The sequence below is a fragment of the Terrapene carolina genome, unplaced genomic scaffold (genome assembly GCF_002925995.2).
Source record: "Terrapene carolina triunguis isolate 2854851 unplaced genomic scaffold, T_m_triunguis-2.0 Scaffold32, whole genome shotgun sequence".
NCBI lineage: Eukaryota > Metazoa > Chordata > Testudines > Emydidae > Terrapene > Terrapene triunguis.
The window spans coordinates 2,153,013-2,175,745 of NW_020664383.1; the positions used below are offsets into that span (position 1 = coordinate 2,153,013).

At 40.9% G+C, this 22,733-nt stretch overlaps 1 protein-coding gene across 1 annotated transcript in view; it reads right to left on the reverse strand.

The window, feature by feature from the left end:
* The window catches only part of LOC113406627 (junctional adhesion molecule B-like), a 53,274-nt gene that overhangs the window by 2,905 nt on the left and 27,636 nt on the right, over positions 1 to 22,733 (reverse strand). The window contains exons 2-8 of the mRNA XM_026652368.1: positions 17,106 to 17,171; positions 9,905 to 10,018; positions 8,500 to 8,652; positions 6,485 to 6,690; positions 4,934 to 5,036; positions 2,656 to 2,763; positions 1,174 to 1,189 (exon numbers count right to left, since the gene is read on the reverse strand). Of these exons, the coding sequence (XP_026508153.1) occupies positions 1,174 to 1,189; positions 2,656 to 2,763; positions 4,934 to 5,036; positions 6,485 to 6,690; positions 8,500 to 8,652; positions 9,905 to 10,018; positions 17,106 to 17,171 (766 nt within the window). The remainder of the gene's footprint in view (positions 1 to 1,173; positions 1,190 to 2,655; positions 2,764 to 4,933; positions 5,037 to 6,484; positions 6,691 to 8,499; positions 8,653 to 9,904; positions 10,019 to 17,105; positions 17,172 to 22,733) is intronic.

Genomic DNA, 22,733 nt, shown 5'->3' on the forward strand with positions numbered 1-22,733 from the left:
TGGGGCTCACTGATTTTCAGGAGGTAAAGCAATGTTTTGCAATGTGCTATTTGAAAGGCATTCCTATCTGACTAAAGCCAGATTACTTTATGAGAATATCTTGACCAAGTAAAGAAAGTTATCACCATTTCACAGCTCGCAATTAACAAGATCTGTACCAGATGTATGAAAATACTATGTAATAGAAATAGCTCTTTCATAAAATTTCCTCCTCTCCAAAGGCACAGACAGCAACATTTTACATTAGGGGCATGTCCATTGTCTTCTGTCCATTACAGTACCTGTGACGATTCCTTGGGGAGCTTCTAGACAACAAAATCCTTACATCATGAGCCACTGCCAAACTAGCTTCCCTGGCTTGTTGCCTTAAGGCTCCAAGATGTGATGCATATCTGGTTATGGCTCATATAGTGATGTATATTATATTCATGACCATCATAAAACAGAAAGTATTTTTAAGAAGTACTTGGCGATATCTTCTTTTAATAAGTTACTTGCTTTTTCCTGCCATTGTCCTCACTTGAGAATGTGAGTTATTAATGTTGAGCTTAGCTAGACAGAAGAAATGCCAGCCTCCACTTTAAGGACTCAATATTAGTCTCATATGTGAGCATGTATCTCAGCCTATCTTGTAAAATCAGCTTGCATGTACTGTACGAACAGTTGCTGATTTCACAGAACTAGCACACTTCCATCTTTTAATGCAAGACTGAGGTGTATACTTTCATCCTGGCTGATGACCAGTTTCCAAAATGATCTGCACACACAGATTTGGGTAAAATCTTCTACCTAGCTATTTTGCATTCACAACCAGGGAGTTGGCCAAGCAAGATTTATGTCTGTGGCTGAATTAGGGGTTTGAATGATAACCAAAAGGGGGAGGGGACACAGCCATCTGAAAATTTACCTCTGTTTATTTAACAAAAGTATTGGTTGGTTCATTTATTACTAGTGGCTTGGTGTTAGTATGCAGCTTAGTAAGCATAGTGAGAAAATCCAGCCACCAAAGTAGCAGCCTAAAGAATATTTCAGAACAGGTTATCAAAAATAAGGTTAAGGACACAAAACACCCCCCATGTATAATAATGATGTGGAAAGCCCTACACAAGCATCACATTTCTTACATCATCAGAAGCACAAATGAAATTAACTACCCAAAAGTGATATACTTACTGAGAAGAGCTTTCTTCTGGAAAAGTAAAAGAAAAAACATATTTAGCACACAGTAATTTCCCTGGCTAATAAACATCCTTTGAAATATCTCCTGTGGATAACATTTAACTCTTGTCCTTCCTCATCCCTTTAATTTCTGACAGTAGCATCTGAACTATGTTTCTCACTGGAGGATGAACAAGTGATTCCCCTGACAGCAGTCTGTCTGGATAAGCCAGCAGGAAAGCTGCCCAAGCCCCCTCTCCTCTGGAGTTAATAGTCTACTTCTGAAAGCGTTCAGCTACCTGCTCTCGTGAAACTGCTCTCAAATCAATCTTCAGCCCTTGCTCCCCCCTACACACCAAAAAGCTGTGTGTCCTCTTTCAGACACATCCTGAAACATTCTTCTGCATCACTGCCTGTTCACTGTATTAGATTCTATGGCCCCTATTGTAAATACCCTTGGGGAAGTTGCCCAGCTCTTATGAAATTTAATAAAAGCATCAGTTTTCCTGACATGTACTTTCATTATGGTCCAGCAGATGGAGTCAGCAAGTCCATTTCCACTAGGATGCAAGTTTCAGTACTGCTTACATCTTAGATTAAAAATGACTGTTTACATTGTTTCTTTTTACTGGAACAGACAGATTTTAGAAACCAAAACCACCAATAATGTCACTTTAATGTACATATGCACACACACATATTTGATATGTGTGCGTGAGTATTCTATCATATAACACATCGGTGTAATTTTGTTGCTCTTCTTTTATGTCATTTGGTACCCTGCTAAATAAATGGGAACACTTGTGTAGCAAGGTACTAAACATGAGTAAACATGTTAGAATTCTGGCCAGAAATAAATTTATACCTAATGTCTTTCAGGTAGTTTTTGGTTTTTCTCATATCCACAATGTTCCTCACTAGCCCTGTTATGACACACTTTGGGGAAGAAATTTGTAACTTCTTTCATCAGCTAGACTTTGTACCCAAGCAGTTACTTATCCCGGGCTCTGCCTCCCCTGAGCTTAGAGTTCATTTTCTTCAAGGTATCTGTCAGTGACTGGGTGAGCTAGCAATTCTCAGACTCAGTTCATGAACATTTATGGAAAATAGAACTGTGGGCAAGAGAAAATATTTAACCTTTTTTCTAATATTTTCAAAATTATCTTAACTTTGCATAAGAAAGAAGTCTGTGGAGCTTACTTAGACCCTCTGGATTTGCCTAAATTCCCTTTCAACAGTCATTTGTGACTAGCCTGCCATTTCTATCTCATTTTCTATTGCAAAAAGTAAACTGGGTATGAATAAAAGGAGCAGGCAGAACAAATAACTATGGGTCAGATCCTACACTTATTGAAGACAGATGCAATACTTCCATTGGCTTCAATAGTGCAGAATCAGACCTTACATGAAAAAGGAGTATACTCTACACAGTAGAAATATTTAGTCATAGCAAGTTTCCTGATGTCTATGAGGAAGGCAAGATTTAACTTGACTTACTTGAAAAGTAACCTTTCTTTTGTGCATAAAATACCCCAAGGCCACATAATGCCATTACCAGAGCCACAACTACTACAGCCGCTATGATTCCGCTTATATTAAGGTCATCTATAAATGAAAACAAGATAAATCCAGTGTTAAAAACCCCCCAAAACAAAAACTTGCCATTATAACAGTTTTCCACTATAAAAATTCCAGAGAGCAGTGGCAATGATAACTATAGAATGCAATATGTAAATGACTCTGACATGTAAGTTGCTAGCAACCAGAAAGAAGTGAATGGAATAAACATTTTGAGAACCTACTACCCACCAAATAATACCCTTATTAGCACAAGGCTTTTTAACACACCTCAAATTCTTAATATGATCCAAAAAGTCAAAAACTGGATAGAGACAAGGGGGTATTTTCTCATCTAGATGAGTGCCTAACCCCTGGCATCATTCAAGTTACACATGTCAAAGGGAGAATATATCCTGAAGCCTGTAAATGGAAACAGCTGTTAGAGAAGATTTGTTTTAAGTTAGTTTGATTAAAATAGTAGTAATGTAACAGCTGATGAAATTGTTGACACAGAATGATATTTGTGGCACCAAGAATTTTCATGCTGTTGAATCATATGTATAACTTAATGGCTTCTGACGTGAATGGAAGTGAGGGTTTTTAAAAACTAAACCACCAAGGCCAAAGTATTCAAACCTGGGTGCCTAAAATTAGACTCCTTAATCCAGATTTGGGCACCTAAATTAGAAGTGGCCTGATTTTTCTGTGGTGATGAGCAATCCCCATTCCCATTATAATCAATGAGAGCTGTAAGTGTGCACCTCGTGGGGGGAGAGATTAGGCCACTTCTATTTAGATGTCCAAATACATATTTGGTTGCCTAACTACAGGCACACAGATTTGAAAACATTGGTCCAAAAAACTTCTTATGTGTGTCGATAAGTACCAATTTATGACTTGGATTAATGTTTCCCCAGTAGAGGAATTCTGCCTTGATAGCATGTAGTTACTCAAATACAACATGAATGCATTAAAAGGCCTGATCCAAAGTCTTTCTATGGACTTCAGCAGGCTTTGAACCAGGTCCTGAGAGAGTAAGAAATATTAGAGCACTGTTTAAAAGGTCACTGCCAAGGTATTTTGTAGAATCCATCCATTAGAAGCATTTTCCCCTTCACTCTTGATTAAAACCTTTTAGAAACTTGAAATATTTCCTTACCAACTTCTCTCCATCACTTGTGCATGCACTGCTGTGGGATTTTGCAGAGCTACTCAAGAGTGCTGGGCTGCTGGAATATATTTTTTTTTCTTTGGGGAAAAAAATAACGGATGGACTTGTTCACAAAACAAATTCTATATCTAACAGGTTCCACGAATGTTGCAAACAGATAAGGAGCAGAAAGCAAAACAAACATTAGGCCTATCAACCCGGACAGTGTCCCTCTAACCAGATATAAATGTCACATTTATTACTGTTTTTCCAGATAAGAAAATGAAGATCAGAAATAGTTTTCTGAGTTGCTGCATTAAAGTCCCACATGAAATTGACTCAAGGAAAATATCTGTGAAACAAGACTTGCAGATCATACTTTACAGCCTCCACAAAAAGTTCTGAAATATTAATATCTTATGTGTATACCAGGGGTAGGCAATCTATGGCACACGTGCCGAAGGCGGCACACAAGCTGACTTTCAGTGGCACTCACACTGCCCGGTCCTGGCCACCGGGCTGAGGGGCTCTGCATTTTAATTTAATTTTAAATGAAGCTTCTTAAACATTTTAAAAACCTTATTTACTTTACATACAATAGTTTAGTTATATATTATAGACTTATAGAAAGAGACCTTCTAAAAACGTTAAAATGTATGACTGGCACGTGAAACCTTAAATCAGAGTGAATAAATGACGACTCGGCACAGCACTTCTGAAAGGTTGCCGACCCCTGGTGTATACTATTGTTCAGTGGAGTTTAATGCATAGTAATCTTCTGAAAGCTGGACATTTGATCATTCTAAAGCACGCTGAGCTAAGCAACCTTATGTAAGATACAGTAATCTCTACTGCTTCTTTTTAGAAGAGGAGTGACTTAAGCAACCAAAATGTCTACATAAATGGCATTCATAACAAACATCATGTAATTGCATTTGATTCCAGCACTCTGGGGGAGGAATGAGATAGTATAATTTGAACCTAGTCTTAGTTTCTTACATGTGCCATGCAATAAAGTCATTTTCATCTACAGATTTTTTTGCCTTATTTGCTTTTGACACTTACCAACTTGCATTCGCTTCACAGAGCATTTTTGAGGAAGTCCAATTCCATTAGAGGCTTCACAGTAATACTCTCCAGTGTCCTTCTTTGAAACTGTGTTAAATAGCTGTTAAATTTTAAAAAAAGTCACCAATAAAGCTGAGTGAAATTTACAATTTCCATCCCATGGAAATTCTGACATTTTTGTTTTTGTCCCAAATTTGGATGAAAAGATGAAATTTAACAAAACAGAAATTCCAAAAAATTTTGATTCAGAAACATTTTGTTTCAACATTTTTTTAATCAAAACAAAACATTTCAAACATTTCTGAAACTGAATTTGACCCCAAATTAAATATTTTATTTTGATTTTCGTGGTGGAAAATTGAATTTGAAAAAATTTGAAAAGCAAACTCAAAATTTCCCTGTGGAAAATTTCAATTTTGTGGAAACTGCATTTCTGTTAGAAAATCATTCAGATAAAAAATTCCCAACCAGCTCTAGTTATCAAATACTATCACCATGTGATTTAAAGTTAGGAGGTTGGTGGATGAGGGACACTGCACTGATACCATTTAGACAATTAGTTCTTTGAACTATGGGTTATTTTTTCTTTTTTTACAAAATGAAGTATGATGAAACGGATGACTATTTCACATAAACAACAAGAAAGGGAGAGGTGGGGACTTTCCAAAACTCATCAAACTCAGTGGGTGTCTTCCCATTGACTTCAGTGGGCTTTGAAATTAGGCTCACTCTCTGAGAGCCACAACTACGCATCAAGGCCAAGATTTTCAGAGGTGACTAGTGATTTTGGGTGCTCAGTTTGACACACCTTAAAGGGGTGGGATTTTAAGAGTGCACTGATCATTCACCTTCTGAAAATCAGACTCCTCTAAGGTATTTGACTTTGATCGTTCATAAAAGTGAGGTGCCCAAAATTACTAGTCACTTTGGAAAGTCTTGGACTAAAATTTATCATTAATAATAATTGAAAAGCATCCATGGAAGTCTCTTCAAAAGAGGTGTATAGTTCTGGAAAAGATGCCTATGCTGATTTGGGGCCTGGTTCCTGCTCCCAGTCTTTACTGGTGCAGGATTGGGCCCTCTAAGTATATCTGGAAAGTTACTTTTACATTTCCTAAACATCTGTTTCTCTGATGTTGCCCTCTATGCTTGGGAATAACTCCCCATGGAAGTTTGTAAAGATGCCCACTTTATCCTCTTTTAAATCCCTCCTTAAAAAACTTAGTACTGTGATGCCTGATCTGGCACAGGTCACACACGTGGCAAGCTATAACTTCGGTTTATTTTGCAAAACTCTGCTAAATTATTTTACCTCCTCCTTTCACTCCACTCCCACCCAGTTTGTGTATTTCATCCACTTGTTGTATCCTGTCTGACATGTAGGTTGTGAGCTCTCTGGGGCATGGACTTTTGTTTGTTTGTTTCTCATCTGCACAATGCCTAGCACAATGGGGCCCTGATCCTTGGTCATAGTGTAACATGAATAATACATTTAGTTTTCTTTCAGACTCAAAAGTCAAAAGAAAGAGTTGGATAAGATGATCTTACCAATGTTCCAGTCTTTTTATTCATGGTGTAAGAAATGTTTCCTATTTTAGCACTGCCTGTTCCTGTATTTTCCAGTAAAGCAACACCATTCCTATACCACTTGTACTCAGAAGCAGGAGACCCTTCATTTTCTTTACAACTCAGTTGTACTACTGTTCCACTCATCGCTGAGCTGGGCACTTCACACGATGGAGCTGCCGAGGCCACTGAACAATGAAAACGTATTTGTTATTTGGCAGTTTAAGTGTTTTAAATTAACATTCACATTTCTATTTCAACATATGCTTAGGCATCAGAAACAATCCAAAGAACCCCACGATGTATTAATTAACAGGATAGACTGGTGGGGCATGGCCAAGAAAGAGATCACCAGGGGTGACCAGTGGGTCACACGCCACTAAATGAGAACACAGAAAAATCCCTGGGTTGCTAGGACCCTGGAAAGGGAAGGAGCACCTTGCTCCCAGCCCCTTCAACCTGCTGCTGCCTCTCCCTTGCTCTGCTCCCTCTCACTACCATCCAATCCAAGATCAATTTCTCAACCCTCCCTCCCCACCTCCATCCTGCCAGCACAGCACTTAGTTCCATGGACTCAAGGGGATGTTGAGTCAGGCAAAACTTTCCATGGAATTTCTTTTTTTGGTTGAAATATTTTGTTCTTGTTGTTTCCACTTATTTGAAACAACCCCCCCCGCCCTTTTTGAGCATCTTCCCCTCAACTCCCTTTTTCCCCTTCCCTTTTTTCCCCTGAACTAGTGAAGAGGGGAAAAAGGAAAGAAAAGAAAATAATTTCCTTTGGTTTCAAAAAAGTTTTAAAGGACATGTTTTCACAGAAAAAAAATCCATGTAGTTTGAGAAGTAATTTTTGGTGGAAAAACTTTTTCATTAAAATTTTTTGAACAGCTCTAGTCACAGTATGATACTTCAAACATTTGCTGAGTCACCACCAAAGGCCAAGAATCACTGAACTGTGGCTTTTTTTAAAAAAATGAACAAAATACCCACTTTGCTTTGTGTTCTGTATTGATATACTGATAAGGAATCTATTTGTCAAAAAACATTCCCTGAATCTTTTTTATTGTCTGCATTGTTACAGACATACTTGCTGACAGGTATTTTGAAATAAATAACCAAAAATAATTGAAACTGGTATGATCATATTGTGTTATTTTGACAAATAAAATATGCAGAATTTTGCAGAATTTCAAAATATCGTGCGCAGAATTTTTTGTTGCACAATTCTTAATTTTTTGGCACAGAATTCCCCCAGGAGTAGTATATAACGGAAACCACTTCAGCACAGTTCCAGTACTTATGAATACAGGGCTTATTAGGAACTTCAGCTAGTCTTCGTACTGGCAGTTGCTGAAAAAGATCCAGTAAAGCTTTTTCCACATACAGGTGTGCCAGTGTGCCTCAATCCAGATAACATTTCTGCCAGCCCAGACATGGGTTTCTCCAGAAGAGAGGCCAGTATTTCTATGTGCAATTTTATAAAGTGGACAAGGAGAAGACCTCTGAGTTTTACTTGTAACCTAATCAGAATTTGGAGCTAGTACTGGCCTCTTCACAGTTGTGTGTTTTGGATTTATTTCTATGAACAGAGTGATTATCAATGCCCTTTAAGATGTCATAGTTGCTTTGGTGTTGGGAAATTCAATGGGGCCTAAGAGTTAGGTACCCACTTTCACTGAAAGTCAATGAGAGCTGGGTGCCCAACTCCCTTAGGCCCATTTGAAAATTCCAGCCTTAATATACAGGCCAAACTTTCAGAAAAGATTCTGTAAGGGTAGTTTTGTTCCCTATTATTAATTATTTGTTAGAGGTGGTCAAAAGAAGGTAAATGTGGTTTGTGAAAACATTAAAGAGAAGCCAGAAAAGAATGTACACTTTGTCATATTTTTCTTCATGCACAAAAGAGTGCATGAGAAAAAATATCCACACTGAATTCCCCCTACCCTCCTGCCCTTAGGATTGACCTCAACAAAAACCCATAGTCAAAGTTAGGTTTCTACCCAACACTGTGAGAGTAATAATAGTCTCTGCCAGATTTTGTCCCCGTTCAGTCGGCGCACTAACTTCACAACGGTATCTCGCAGAATCTTTTCTGGTCACATTTCTAATTCGTATGCTTGAATCTATCATCTCTGCTCGGCCTTTCAGATCACCTTTAAAAGAGAATATGACAGTTAGAAAAGTATTCCTTGCAGATCAAGCCTGTTATAAAAATAAAATATCACTGTGCATCATTGGCTCATCTGGAAACCACACAATGCATCTAGTCATCAATCATTGCTCACTTCTTCAATCTTGATAATCTTTGTGCCTAATTTTCCACTGAAGGACAATAAATATGAGCACTTTTCTCCAAAGATACTATCACTTCCACTCTACAAATAAATTTAGGGGCAACAAGGCAATACTTTAAGCCCAAACCCTACACCCTTTGTTCACAAACCAAAGGCATCACTTATGAAACACAGCCAGTTTCCAACAGCCTATAGAGTTGGAATCCCAAGACCCATCTTGAATTTGGCAGCACATGCATTTCCCCAATACTCTTGGGTGGCTTGGTGAAATCTGCATCATCCAAGAAACTTAAAAGTGACATTTATTATAGATAGAGAATGTTGGCCAAAAGCTCTCTAGTTAAGCTTTCAAAAATCCAACCTCCATTGTAGTCCCATTATCACATACCTTTCACCTTGTGGGCTGATTGTTTTCCATACTTGGTCTCTGGTTAAAGGTGATTTTTTTTTTTTAAGTTGGAACAAAATTCTTTCAGACATTTGAGTTATGGGAGTGTGTGTGTTATGAGGGCAAAACTAACTTCCCATTGAAAAGAGAAAAAAAATAGCTACAGCTTTTTGAACAAGGCTACAATAAAAATAGCTGACATATACGGTACCACGGAGATGCGCTTTTCACTCAAAATGTAAAGCTGAAATAAGTCATTTTAAGAAAGAACACTTATTCTTATGTTCTACTCCTAAAAAGAATGGGGGTGTATTTAAAATATGCTGTTACACTGTATATATTACTATGACATTTATGTTCAAGTCTTCAGCTTTATTTTAAAGAATCTTTCAGAAGCTTGTTCTTTGGATCATAAAGTTTTCAATACGGACAGAATTTTATTTAAATGCGCTCAGGTTATAGAAGGATTCAGGGAACCTACAATGCCATTTTTAAAATCTAAACAGAACAGTACAAAAGACTCATCTACATCTTCAAGTTAAAATATTTAATACCATCAAAGATAGAATAGATACTAGCATAGAAAGCCATTCAAGAATATGCTCTTCAAAAACCAATTCTGGGAAGTCCTTTTGTCATTGTTATTCTCTTCAGAAAAGAAACCAAACTGCATTTTAGCAATTTCATTTTAATCCATCAGTCTACAAGTTTGCAGCTTCTTACCTACTAAGTCACCTTTGTAGTACACAAATGAGACATCACGGGATGAGAGTTTCTTCCATTCTACTCTTGGAATAATACCCTTTCCAGCTGAGTACTTACAGCTAAGCATAGCCTCTAGGGAAAACAAAACAGATGATCAGTGTTTTAGCTCCGTGCTTGGTATAATTACAAGTACTGATCATAATATTCTTCCTATTAAAGGGCTTCAGCCTTCAGTGACAATCAAATCCTGCTCTTAAAATTGACTTTATTGTATTTACTCTGAATATAAACAAGTGTAATGGAGAACAGAATTTAGAAAGAGAATGTAAAGTCGGTAGAGCTTTAAAGAGAACTGGTATAAGTTATACAGGCAAAAGCACATTTTTGGCAGTAGAAAGTGTGTGTCTACTAGGTGGGTTTGCTGGTACAGGTCTATTGGCATACCTTTTCTAGTACAGATTCGCCTAAGGAGGAAAAGAACACTAGTATTATTATGAAAAATCTTTGACTACCTCCAATCTCTCTATAGTTTATAATCTCCAGTGGAAAGCCTCGATCTTTATTTTCTTTTCCAAGGGGAAGGGGTAGAACAGATGGCTTAGGAGGTTGGCAATGCAATATAGAACCTTTCACCTATACGCTGAGCCCTTCATTTACAGGTCATATTAATAGGGACCAAAGACTTTTATATCTTTGATGGGGTGTATCCGATTTCCAGTGGACAAGTGTCCACATCTCAAAAGCATACACAACAGCCTGTTTTAATTTGCACTCTTGTTACCAATCTCAGCCGAGGAAACTAAGGACTGAGTAAATGATGGAGACAGAGTTACTTATTCACCCCACTATTTGTCCTTCCAGACCAGAGCTGAGGCTTCAGAGCTCCAACGCTACCAGTCTGGCATTTGTCATGAGCAATAAGATCACACAAAATGAGACAAGACATTAAAGAAGCAACCCAACTTTAAAGAAAAATCCAGTGACAGGAGGGCATCCTGTTCCAAAGACAAATACACAATGCTTTACAAAATGTGTGTTCTGTACTTAGCTGAGGAAGTCAGAAGTTCCTGACTGCAGGTGGAGTGGGATAGGCGGTGGCCTTCCTGTACTTTAAGATTTATTGAAGTTTCCTTTCCCTTTTGTTTTGTTGCCTTTCTAACAATGAAAAACATTAGTGAATTCCCAGCTACGCTCTGGGTCTTTCACTGCTGGCCTTTGAGATTGCTGGCTGAGCCCAGGAATGCCTAACTTTATTTGCATCTAACTAAAGTGAAGGCAGCTGAGTTTCAGTGTTGCAAGCCTATAATTCACCTACACTCTGGGGATGAGACTTCCATTGTCTCTTTCTACTGCCCAGATGCTTTCATTTCAGAGACGGGAGAGGGAAGGAGAAAATGCAGAGGAGCAATGTCGAGGTCACTCTGACTCTTGTCTGAGAGGAGGGAGAGAACAGAGGAAGCCCAGTGCTTAGTTCACACGATATAAGCACTTCCTCCTCCTCCTCCTCTCCTGCTGGGTTGGGAAGGGTTATATGGAGGGGAGAAAGTATGGTGCAGGTCTCCTCAACCTTAGTTCTCTAGCTTCATTGCACTCAGCAATAGGGGAGAAGAGTCACCAGGAAGAGAGTATCAGGGGGTAGCCGTGTTAGTCTGTATCCACAAAAACAACAAGGAAACCGGTGGCACCAAGCTTTCATGGGTACCCACGAAAGCTTATGCCCAAATAAACCAGGAAGAGAGGCTCTGTTATATAGCGTGAGGAGAGGGGAGACTAAATGGAGTGGGAGGCAGTGAGGAGAAAGACTGGACAAAGCGGGAGGAGAGGGACAGGCAGAATTGAGGAGACAGTATCAGAGGTGGAGAGGTAGAAGAATTCTATTTAAGGTATTTTTAAGGAGAGGCTGAACTAAAAACACAGAATTCTAGGGAAGAGATAGGAAAGGCAATTGGTGGGAAGGTGAGAGAATTGGGGGACAAAAATGAATGGTCGAGGGGAAAAACAAGGTTGGGTAAGCACAAAGAAGGGTGAATGGAAAACTGATTACTAGTATGCAACTTATTACATGAAGGAAAAGTCACTAAAATATGTTTTGGTGGTGTTTGACTGCTAAGTGGAAGGTAGGAAAATCCATTCACCTACATTTAGAAATGGTAATTAAATTAAAATTACCAAGATAAACTTATTTCAAATTTGGTAATACATGACTGATATAGAGTTAGATTTGGAAATAAATTTCTTCATATTCCTTATTCTCAGCCTCAAACATTTGGGCATGTACTGAAATATCCATTGCTTTCCACCTCCATGACTTTATTAATACAACACAAATGCAAAGCCATACATTCTTAGGGTATGTCTACACTACGAAATTAGGTCGATTTAATAGAAGTCGATTTTTTAAGATTGTGTGTGTCCCCACTAAGCGCATTAAGTCGGCGGTGTGCGTCCACAGTACCGAGGCTAGCGTCGACTTTCGGAGCGTTGCACTGTGGTAGCTATCCCACAGTCTCCGCCACCCATTGGAATTTTGGGTTGATCTCCCAATGCCTGATGGGGCAAAAACATTGTCGTGGGTGGTTCTGGGTACATGTCATCAGGCCCCCCCACCCTCCATGAAAGCAACGGCAAAAAATCGTTTCTCGCCTTTTTTCCTGGGTTACCCGTGCAGACGACATACCACGGCAAGCATGGAGCCCGCTCAGCTCACTGTCACTGTATGTCTCCTGGGTGCTGCTGGCAGATACGGTACTGCAGTGCTACACAACAGCAGCTCCTTGCCTTGCCTTGCGGATGGCAGACGGTGCAATACGACTGCTAACCGTCGTCGTCATCCCGTGGGTGCTCCTGGCCGACCTCGGTTAGGTTGGTCGGGGGCGCCTGGGCAGACATGGGGGCGCCTGGCTGGCCTCAGTGAGGTCGGTTGGGGGCGCCTGGACAAAAATGGGAATGACTCCAGGTCATTCTCTTCTTTAAGTTTCGTCTAATGGAGATTCAGTCCTGCCTGGGATATCATGCCAGCTGGAGGCTTCTCCTCAGGCTGCTCTCCCAGTCGGCAGCACCGCGTGGTCGCACCTACTCCTTGTTCCCATGGCTCATGAAGCCTGGACAGTAGTAAGGAGCAGTTCAACTATAGGCTGAGCAAGTGCATAATGGTGGTAGAATGTGCCTTTGGACATTTAAAAGCTCGCTGGTGCAGTTTACTGACTCGGTTAGACCTCAGCGAAACCAATATTGCCATCGTTATGCTGTGCGCTCCACAATATCTGTGAGAGTAAGGGGGAGACGTTTATGGTGGGGTGGGAGGTTGAGGCAAATCACCTGGCCGCTGATTACATGCAGCCAGACACCAGGGCGGTTAGAAGAGAACAGCAGGGCGTGCTGTGCATCAGAGAAGCTTTGAAAATCAGTTTCATGACTGGCCAGGCTATGGTGTGACAGTTCTGTTTGTTTCTCCTTGATGAAAACCCGCCCCCTTGGTTCACTCTACTTCCCTGTAAGCCAACCACCCTCCCCTCCCCCCTTTGATCTCCGCTTGCAGAGGCAATAAAGTCATTGTTGTTTCAAATTCATGCATTCTTTATTAATTCGTCGCACAAATGGGGGGATAACTGCCAAGGCAGCCCGGGAGGGGTGGGAGAGGAGGGAAGCACAGGGGTGGGGTAGTTGTAGGGGCACCCCCTAGAATGGCATGCAGATCATCATAGATGCAGCATGTCTGGGGCTCTGACCCGGAGCGGCCGTTTGCCTCTCTGGTTCTTTGGTAGGCTTGCCTGAGCTCCTTAAGTTTCACGCAGCACTGCTGCGGGTCCCTGTTATAACTTCTGTCCTTCATGCCCTTGGAGATTTTTTTCAAATATTCCTGCATTTTGTCTTTTGGAACGGAGTTTGGATAGCACGGATTCGTCTCTCCATACAGCGATCAGATGCAGTACCTCCTGTTCGGTCCATGCTGGAGCTCTTTTGCGATTCTGGGACTCCATGGTAACCTGTGCTGATGAGCTCTGCATGGTCACCTGTGCTGATCAGCTCGCCACGCTGGCCAAACAGGAAATGAAATTCAAAAGTTCGCGGGGCTTTTCCTGTCTACCTGGACAGTGCATCTGAGTGCTGTCCAGAGCGGTCACAATGGAGCACTCTGGGATAGCTCCCGGAGGCCAATACTGTCGAACTGCGTCCACACTACCTCAAATTTGACCCAGCAGGGTCGATTTCAGTGCTAATCCCCTCGTCGGGGAGGAGTACATAAATCGACTTTAAGAGCCCTTTAAGTCGACAAAAATGGCTTCGTCGTGTAGACGGGTTCAGGGTTAAATCGATCTAACACTGCTAAATTCGACCTAAACTCGTAGTGTAGACCAGGGCATAGTGATCAAACACTGATGCGGGGCTTGGAGATTGAAAGGAAGGGAGCTGAGCCCCTGCATGCTTTTTGCCATGCATTTAAATCTTGCAGGTGGAAGGATCTTATGAAATTCACAGTTAGTATTATAGATGCCTTCACAGTAGCACTGTGTACCTTCCAGAGTAGCTCCTTTCCACAGGATGCAGCTTGATAAAGCTGGCACACTTCTCAGTTTCCATTTTATTCTGGCACTGATGCTGCTAGGGGAAATGCTGCTGAGTAGGAGTACAGCAGAGAGGATGCCAAATTATGGTTCCTTGGCTCTCCATAGTAAGCACAAGATAAAACCACACAAACAAAGTCAGGAGAGCAGAGAGGAAAGGGATAGAGATATAGGAATTAGAGGGAATGTGCTAAGAGATGGGATACAGACACAACCCAGGGACAGAGCAGGTGGAAAATAGACACATGGGACAGGAAAAAGAGAACAGTAGGTTGAAAATGAAGCAAAAAGAGGAAATCTAACAGTTACCAGTCATTGGAGCAACTCACCAGCTGTGAACAGTGGTGAGGGAGTAGTGTGCCTATGCCCAGTGTGCATACATCTCTACCCCACTGAATTGCTGCCATAGCTTCCTTCCTGACCTGGTCCTCCGGAGCGCAGTTCAAATCAGCTGCACATAGTAGACATATGAGTGGGCTCTAGCGTTCCTGCTTTGCTGTTAGGTAAGAGTATGGGTGTGATCAGAAACTGCCTATGCTAAGTATTAACAAACAAGTCCTCCTCCAGCATGTGCACTGCAGGAAAGAAGAGTAGGGGGTGAGCCATACAATGAGACAAAAATCACCCAAGCCTTCATAAAAAAGGCCCAATAGCCATGGTAGCCAACTGTTCCCATTCTCTCATCCTTTCTGGTCTCTGAAATCTTATTTAATATTTTTCTGTGTTCATTTTTTAAGAAGTGACATTGTTGTTTGTGAGAGGTGCCAGGCTGACAACCCTAGAGATCAAAGTCCTTTTCATCTACAGAATGAGTCTGCAGAGACAGTGGAAATACAAGCTTTTCCCCACCGATATATTTCAACCCTGCCTCAGAGGGACCACCTCTGACATTATGGCGTTTCCATCAACATGTTTATTTATTTGCCTACACCTATGTCACCCCCTTCCAGAAAAATACAAAATTCAGCTACTAGGATCACCTTCTGAACTGGCCAATCTGTACACATCACCAATCCCTTTGAGTGCTTCACTGGTGCCTCCCTCCTCACTAAATTCACATTTCTTGTCACCACCTTCAAGTCCCTATAGAATGCTGCACTTCCCTATTACCAAATCTTGTCTCTCCCTCCCCCGCCACTCCTTTGCTCCCTCCACTCTGTCAAATGATGCTGGTCTTGTTGCCCTGTTCTTCCGATTCTCCCCTAGCTGTCTTTATGCTTTATGTGACTCCCTACACATGGGTCACCTTCCCAAGCTACTACAGCAGACCATTGCCCTCTTATTCAAGTCCCTCCAGAAGATCCAGTTCTGCCATGAATCCTACATGAACCTTGTAAACAAGGAATCGGTAGGCAGAAGGGCAGCTGGGATAGTTTATGCAACAAATAAAAAAAACAAAATAAACTCAACATATGGAATTAAGACCAACATAAACCCCAAACACATGGAACTACATACCAATATAAGTGTCACCCACTAACCTGACCTTACTGGAATTTTTTTTTTTATTTTTTTTGAAGACCTAGGACATTAGAAAGCCAAACCAAACTATGTTAAAAGAACATTTAGGTTGCAAAGTCAAGCACTCAAATGTTAGGAAATGACACAAGTAAGGTGCCTTAATTCGCCCCCCATTTATGCATATAAATTAAAGGATGACTTTTTTTCCAAAGGACCCCTGACTCATTCAGTCCACAGAATGGACCTGCTCTGGTGATGAATCAATGACATGTACTGAAGGAAGCTATTGTCTGTAAGACCCTTGCCTCATTTGTAGCAGATGTTGGAAGGTTTGTTGTGGATGATGCAGGGGACTGCAGGAACAGAAGGAAAGGTCTCATGGTTAAAACAGTTGAATGCTGCCCAGGAGAACTGGATTCTATCCCTGCCTCTGCCACAATTTGTGTGATGTTGGACTAGTCACTTAAGCCAAACTTTTCACAGATGGTCACCAACTGCCTGTTCCTCATTTTCTGGGTGCTGGACTTGAGACCCTGGGGACTCATTTGCAGAAGTGCTGAGCACCAACAACTGCAAGTCAATAGGAGTTGCACTTTGAACATATAAAGTTCTATATAATACTAAATATTCTGAAAAATCAGGTCCTGTATGTCTCAATTTGGGCCCCTAAAATTAGTGGATACTTTTGACCCTCCTCTCTCTGTGCCTCAGTTCCCAGTCTGTAAAATGTGGATAATAACCACTTCTCATGTCACCCGGGTGTTGAGAGAATAAATTAGTTAGTGTTTGAAGCATTCAGATACAATAGTGATGAGTGCCGCTGAACAGACCATGAAGAAATTTATAATTATGTCTTCAGAGCAGGGTTTGAACAATGAATAGTCAATAAGGCATAGGGCCACATAGGGCAACAAGGAGCAAGCTGCTCATTAATTGAGCACTCTTCATCCTGTGCATAGAAGCTGGCAGGGGTTCTGGGCAGAATAGTATGTGATCATGTAATTAAACACTGTATCATAATGCATACACACAATGGGGCTGAATTAAGATTGAACACATAACCTTAATTCTGGTATTTCCTCACCTTTGAGTGCTTGACTTTGCAACCTTAATAATGTTCTTTAAACAGTTTCTTGTGTTATATATATTATATATTTATATATAATGCAGTGATGCCCATGCACATACTGTACCCTGAAACTCCTTTGCTGTAACATGCTGATTGTCCGTTTTGACAGAGATTCCATATGCTTTATGATCTGCAAGAGGGAAAAACAAAAAAACCAATTCAGACAACAGATATTTCCATTGCACACTTGCTTCAGCCAATTTTAGAGAACAGCGCTCCCAGGCTTAGTTATAAACCTCCATATGCTAAAAGAGGCTCTTTGGTGAGAGGACATGATTGGGACTTGGGAGACCTGGGCTCTATTCCTGGCTTAGCTACCAGCCAACTGGGTGACCTAAAGAAACTTTAACTCCCTGTGCTGTAGTTTCCCCATCTTGTAAAATGGGGATAATGATACTGACCTCATTCGTAAACAGCTCAGAGAGCTACTGATGAGAAGTGTGACAGAAGAGCTTGGTCTTATTATATAACCAGGGCAATAATAAGCTTTTAAACATGCATCTGCACATTTGCCTTCAAAATCTGCTATTTTCAATAGGGCACAGGTGGAGAACTTGAATTAATCTTCAAGTGTATTCCTTCTGCTGTAATCACAGCTGCCCCTGAACCACACACTTCTAGTGCTGGATTATACCTGTTAGTGCATGGGTGTTAAAAGTTACCTGAATAAAGGGTTCTCATCTTTTCCCTCCCCACATCTCAACAGTGAGCATCTCCATTTTCTCATACATACCTTTTCTTCTTGGACCTCTCCTATTCTCTCTGCAACTTTAATAGGTCAGCCACAAAGGCCTGGTCTACATTTGAAAATTAGATCAACCTAGCTTTGTTGCTCAGGGCTATGAAAAATTTCACCTTCGGGGTGACAGAGTTAGGTTGACCTAACCCCTGGTGTAGACACAGGTAGGTCAAGGGAGGGATTCTTCTGTCAACCTAGTTATCACCTCTCAGAGAGGTGGATTAACTACATTAATGGAGAAAACCTGTCAATGTAAGAAGTGTTTACACTACAGCAGGGGTCGGCAACGTTTGGCACGCGGCTCGCCAGGGTAAGCACCCTGGCGGGCCGGGCCAGTTTATTTACCTGCTGACGCGGCAGGTTTGGCCGATCGCGGCCCCCACTAGCCGCGGTTCACCGTCCCGGGCCAATGGGGGCAGCGGGAAGTGGCGCGGGCGAGGGATGTGCTGGCTGCGGCTTCCCGCCGCCCCCATTGGCCCGGGACGGCTAACCGCGGCCAGTGGGGGCCACGATCAGCCGAACCTGCTGCGTCAGCAGGTAAATAAACTGGCCCGGCCCACCAGGGTGCTTACCCTGGTGAGCCGCGTGACAAATGTTGCCGACCCCTGCACTACAGCATTGCAGCACCGCAGCTGTGCCACTGCAGTAGCTCTAACGTAGACATACCCTAAGACACAGTAACCATCACTTTCGTAGCAGCACCCACCATCACATGACATAAAATCTCAATGTACAATTACTCCTAATCTAATCCCACAAAACCAGGCTTGCCCATGCTGACAATACTCCTTACAAAAATGTTGACGATATCACCATCTTGTTCTATCCTGGAATGGTATAATTCCCCTGGAGAGAGCATCCCAGCCTCCTGTTAACTGTATTGGCTGTTGCTCTAATAAAGGGGTTTGCAGTTTATTTTTCTGTAGTTGCCTCATGATCTCCATTTCAGCTGTGGTGACCTCCAGCCTCCATATCTCACTTTTTTGAAGCTTCAGGACAACTCACTCCCTCAGAAACAAGAAGTGTTCTGAAGCTCAACATCCCAAATTGGGGGTGATGATGGGAAGGTATTTAGGGAATTCTATATATGCAGCAGCCATCCAGCACCAGTGTCAGATGGACGCATAGACAAGGAATTGGGGGTGATGCTTTTGCTAACAGATCAGCGGTGCATGTGTGTGTGCATGGGAGGAGGGATGACAAGTAAGATGGAGGTGGGGACTGGACCCTTAGAAGTGCAGGACTTATGCCATCCTCACACTTGCCTTTGTCACATCAAGGTGGATGCCTAGTGTGCTCTACCTGGGTTTACACATGGAGACCATCCAGAAGTTACAGCTAGTACAGAATGTGCCTCTCATTATGTAGTATTTCCTATTAGGAGCACCTGCATTAACCAACAGTGGATTTCCAAATGAAGCTGGAAGTGTTTCTAACAGGCTATACTTTGCCACAACTTCCTCATCTGTGAATCTTGGACCTATTCTATTTCAGATTCCCTAGTTCGCACCTCCCTTAATGGATTTCTCATTCCAGGCTGCTCTTTAATCCCATCTACACACGGCAAACAACTTCATTTAATCACTGTACTCAAGCAGTTTAAATATGGTTGTGGCCTAAATGGTTACAACATGGTTTGGGTTCATCATGCTCTTTGGGGCAGGGGCTGTCTGCTGAGAGTGAGGGTGCACGTGCACACAGGTGTGTACAGTGGCTAGAATAATGGGGCACTGATCCCTGCGTGGAGACCTTACTGCAGTACATATAATTTATAATAGCCATCCTGGCCAGACCATGCCTATTAACAAACCTATTTAAACAACATTTAAATGTGATTGTGGTTTAAGGCAGAGTTATTATAACTACAGTTGTTTGCATTATGCAGACATGGGGTGAAATTTTCAAAAAATACCTACATGACATAGAAGCCTAAATGCTGGTCACTTTTGACAATGAGTCTTATGAGCTTTTGAAAACTTTACTCATGTTTTTCTACCCCATTGACAGTGGCCAAAAAACATTACCACCTTTGCTTGAAATATAAGTTTTGTTTCTAGTATGACTCTGTGAACAAGTTTATAGCACTTAGATAGCAGATGATGGCCAAGGAAACCTCGGATGTGGATTCAGCACTGTGCTAAATAAACTCCACTTGAATTAGGTTATATTAAAATATTCAAGTAGTGAACACTGTTCCCTCCCAAACAAAGAGAACTTGGATTATTACTTTTCTTAAGATCAAGGAAACAAACATCAACAACCACGATCTTACAACATTATTTCATTTCTCAGAAGCACATTATTTTTTTCTGGGTAACTATTACTCCAGCTAGAGGTACTGAGCCTCTCTCTGTTTTCTCTCAAACCTTTTACAGTTTTCCTTCATGCTTATTCCATTTTTTCCCCTTATTTCCTTTTTTGTCTGTTGATCCCTGCTACTCATTTAAATTTTTAAATATAATTTGTAGTTTTACTTCCACCTGAATCATATCTTTTTTCCTCATTTAATGAATGCTAATATTTCTGGGATGGGGAAGAACACAAAGGGGGGGATATCTCCAAATAGCTCTGTGTTTTCCCAGTCTCAGCTATTTTTCTGTTACTGTTATTATAATTTCTGTTCACAAACATGACATATTTTTCCCTTGAAAAAATCTCCTGCTTCACATTTCTAGAAAGGAAAAACAACAGTGTTTTATTCAGACCCTTTGGCTCTGGTTAATGTTTGTTTTTAGTTGGTTAGCAAACATCTTTAGGAACCATAGATGTGTTCCAAATGACTGGGTAGAGTGTTTATAAAATGTAACTAGAAAGAGCATTATTTCCAATACAGTCATCAACTCAAATGCATGGGACTCACAGCCATATTAAATGCATTTTCCTAGAGACTTGAAAATAAGTTTTGTTTCAAAGGGGGAATAAAAAAAGTCTATTTTTCCCCCTTTCCAGTTCTCATAAATAGTATAGTTCTAAAAACCTAGATACTAAGAAATGTAAGTAGAACCACAATAAGAAAGACTACATTTAACAGCTGAAGACATAAAAATATGGTACCTTCCTTGATTCACACTGTGAACAATGTCATGATATGAATTACATTTTACAGAGTTTCAGAGTAGCAGCCGTGTTAGTCTGTATCCACAAAAAGAACAGGAGTACTTGTGGCATCTTAGAGACTAACAAATTTATTTGAGCATAAGCTTTCGTGGGCTACAGCCTACTTCATCGGATGCATGTAGTGGAAAACACAATAGGAAGATATATATACACACACAGAGAACATGAAACAGTGGGTGTTACTATACACACTACAAGGAGAGTAATCAGTTGAGCTTTTATCAGCAGGAGGGGGGGGGGAACTGTTTGTAGTGGTAATGAAAATGGCCCATTTCCAGCAATTGACAAGGAGATATGAGGAACTGGGGGGAGGGGGGGGAGAATAAGCATGGGGAAATAGTTTTACTTTGTGTAATGGCCCATCCACTCCCAGTCTTTGTTCACGCCTAATTTAATGGTGTCCAATTTGCAAATTAATTCCAATTCAGCAGTTTCTTGTTGGAGTCTGTTTTTGAAGTTTTTTTTGTTGTAATATTGAGATTTTTAGGTCTGTAATCGAGTGGCCAGGGAGACTGAAGTGTTCTCCAACTGGTTTTTGAATGTTATAATTCTTGACGTCTGATTTGTGTCCATTTATTCTTTTAGGTAGGGACTACATTGGCCAAACCGGAATGGAGTAATGGAAAGTTACTACATGGCAGGATAACTGGCTCTTGTCATCTAATCTCTCCCACCTATGTTTTATATATATATATATATCTCTATATGGAAAACAGTTTTCACATTGCAGCAACCTGAACTTCACTTGTTTACAGCCAATTCCACAAAGGTCATACATTTGCCATTAGAAATACTCTACTGCAACAGGAAATTTCCTTAGGTAATTTGAATGCTAAAGTAAAGCACATTAGGTACTATCAAACTGCATTTCCTTTGATTTGATTGCAGGAAACTAGATGGAAATAGAATCATAACATTGTTATGATATAAAAGAAAACAGTCATGTGACATTTGTTTTGCCAAGTTCCAGACCACATGTTGCTTATAACAAAGGTTAAGTATTTAAGTATATTGTAGGTTTAGGAATTCAGCTGTCCTAAGAATAAGATTATGGGAATGAGAGTTGCATGCAATAAACCCCCAAATGCGGGTGGGAAAACAGCATCTCTGGGGCATGTTTGAAGTGAATTAAAACTCCATGTGCCCTGGGTTAAATTGTCAGGGACAGTTTCATGTCCCATCACACACAGCTGAGAGTGTTTAACTCCTTGCCACCACAGATCAGGATAAGCCCTGCCACATTTAAGCTGTACAAAAGACAGTTCTGTACTCAGACCTTCCCAAGCACAGAATTAACAGGACAGCCACTACATTCTATTGACACCAAAGTTAACAAGAGGGAAGGCCATAAAAGTGTCAATCCCATTTTGGGCAGAATTTGCTGTGAATCTTACTTGAACTGTTCCCTAGACAATACTGTGATGGATGTATTAAAACTTAGTCTGAAGTAACTGTAGTTTAGTAACCATAATATAATTAAGTTCAATATCCCAGTGGGATGGATCATAGCATAAACATGATATGGTGGCACCAAACATTAGGAAAGGGGATTAAAAAAATATGAGGAAACTAATTAGAAAGAAAGGAAAGATTAAAAGTCACCATTTTAAAACTCAGTGAGGCTACATAAACAGAGCATACTCAAGTCACAGACAGTAACTACATACTCCTAGCCACAAATAGGAATAAGGAAGCATACTGATACTTTTTTGCAAGGTACAAGAGTTTATTCAACCCAAGAAAAGCCCATAGTTCATTTTATGGTACACCTCTACCCCGATATAACGCAACCCGATATAACGCAGTAAAGCAGTGCTCCAGAGGGGCGGGGCTGCG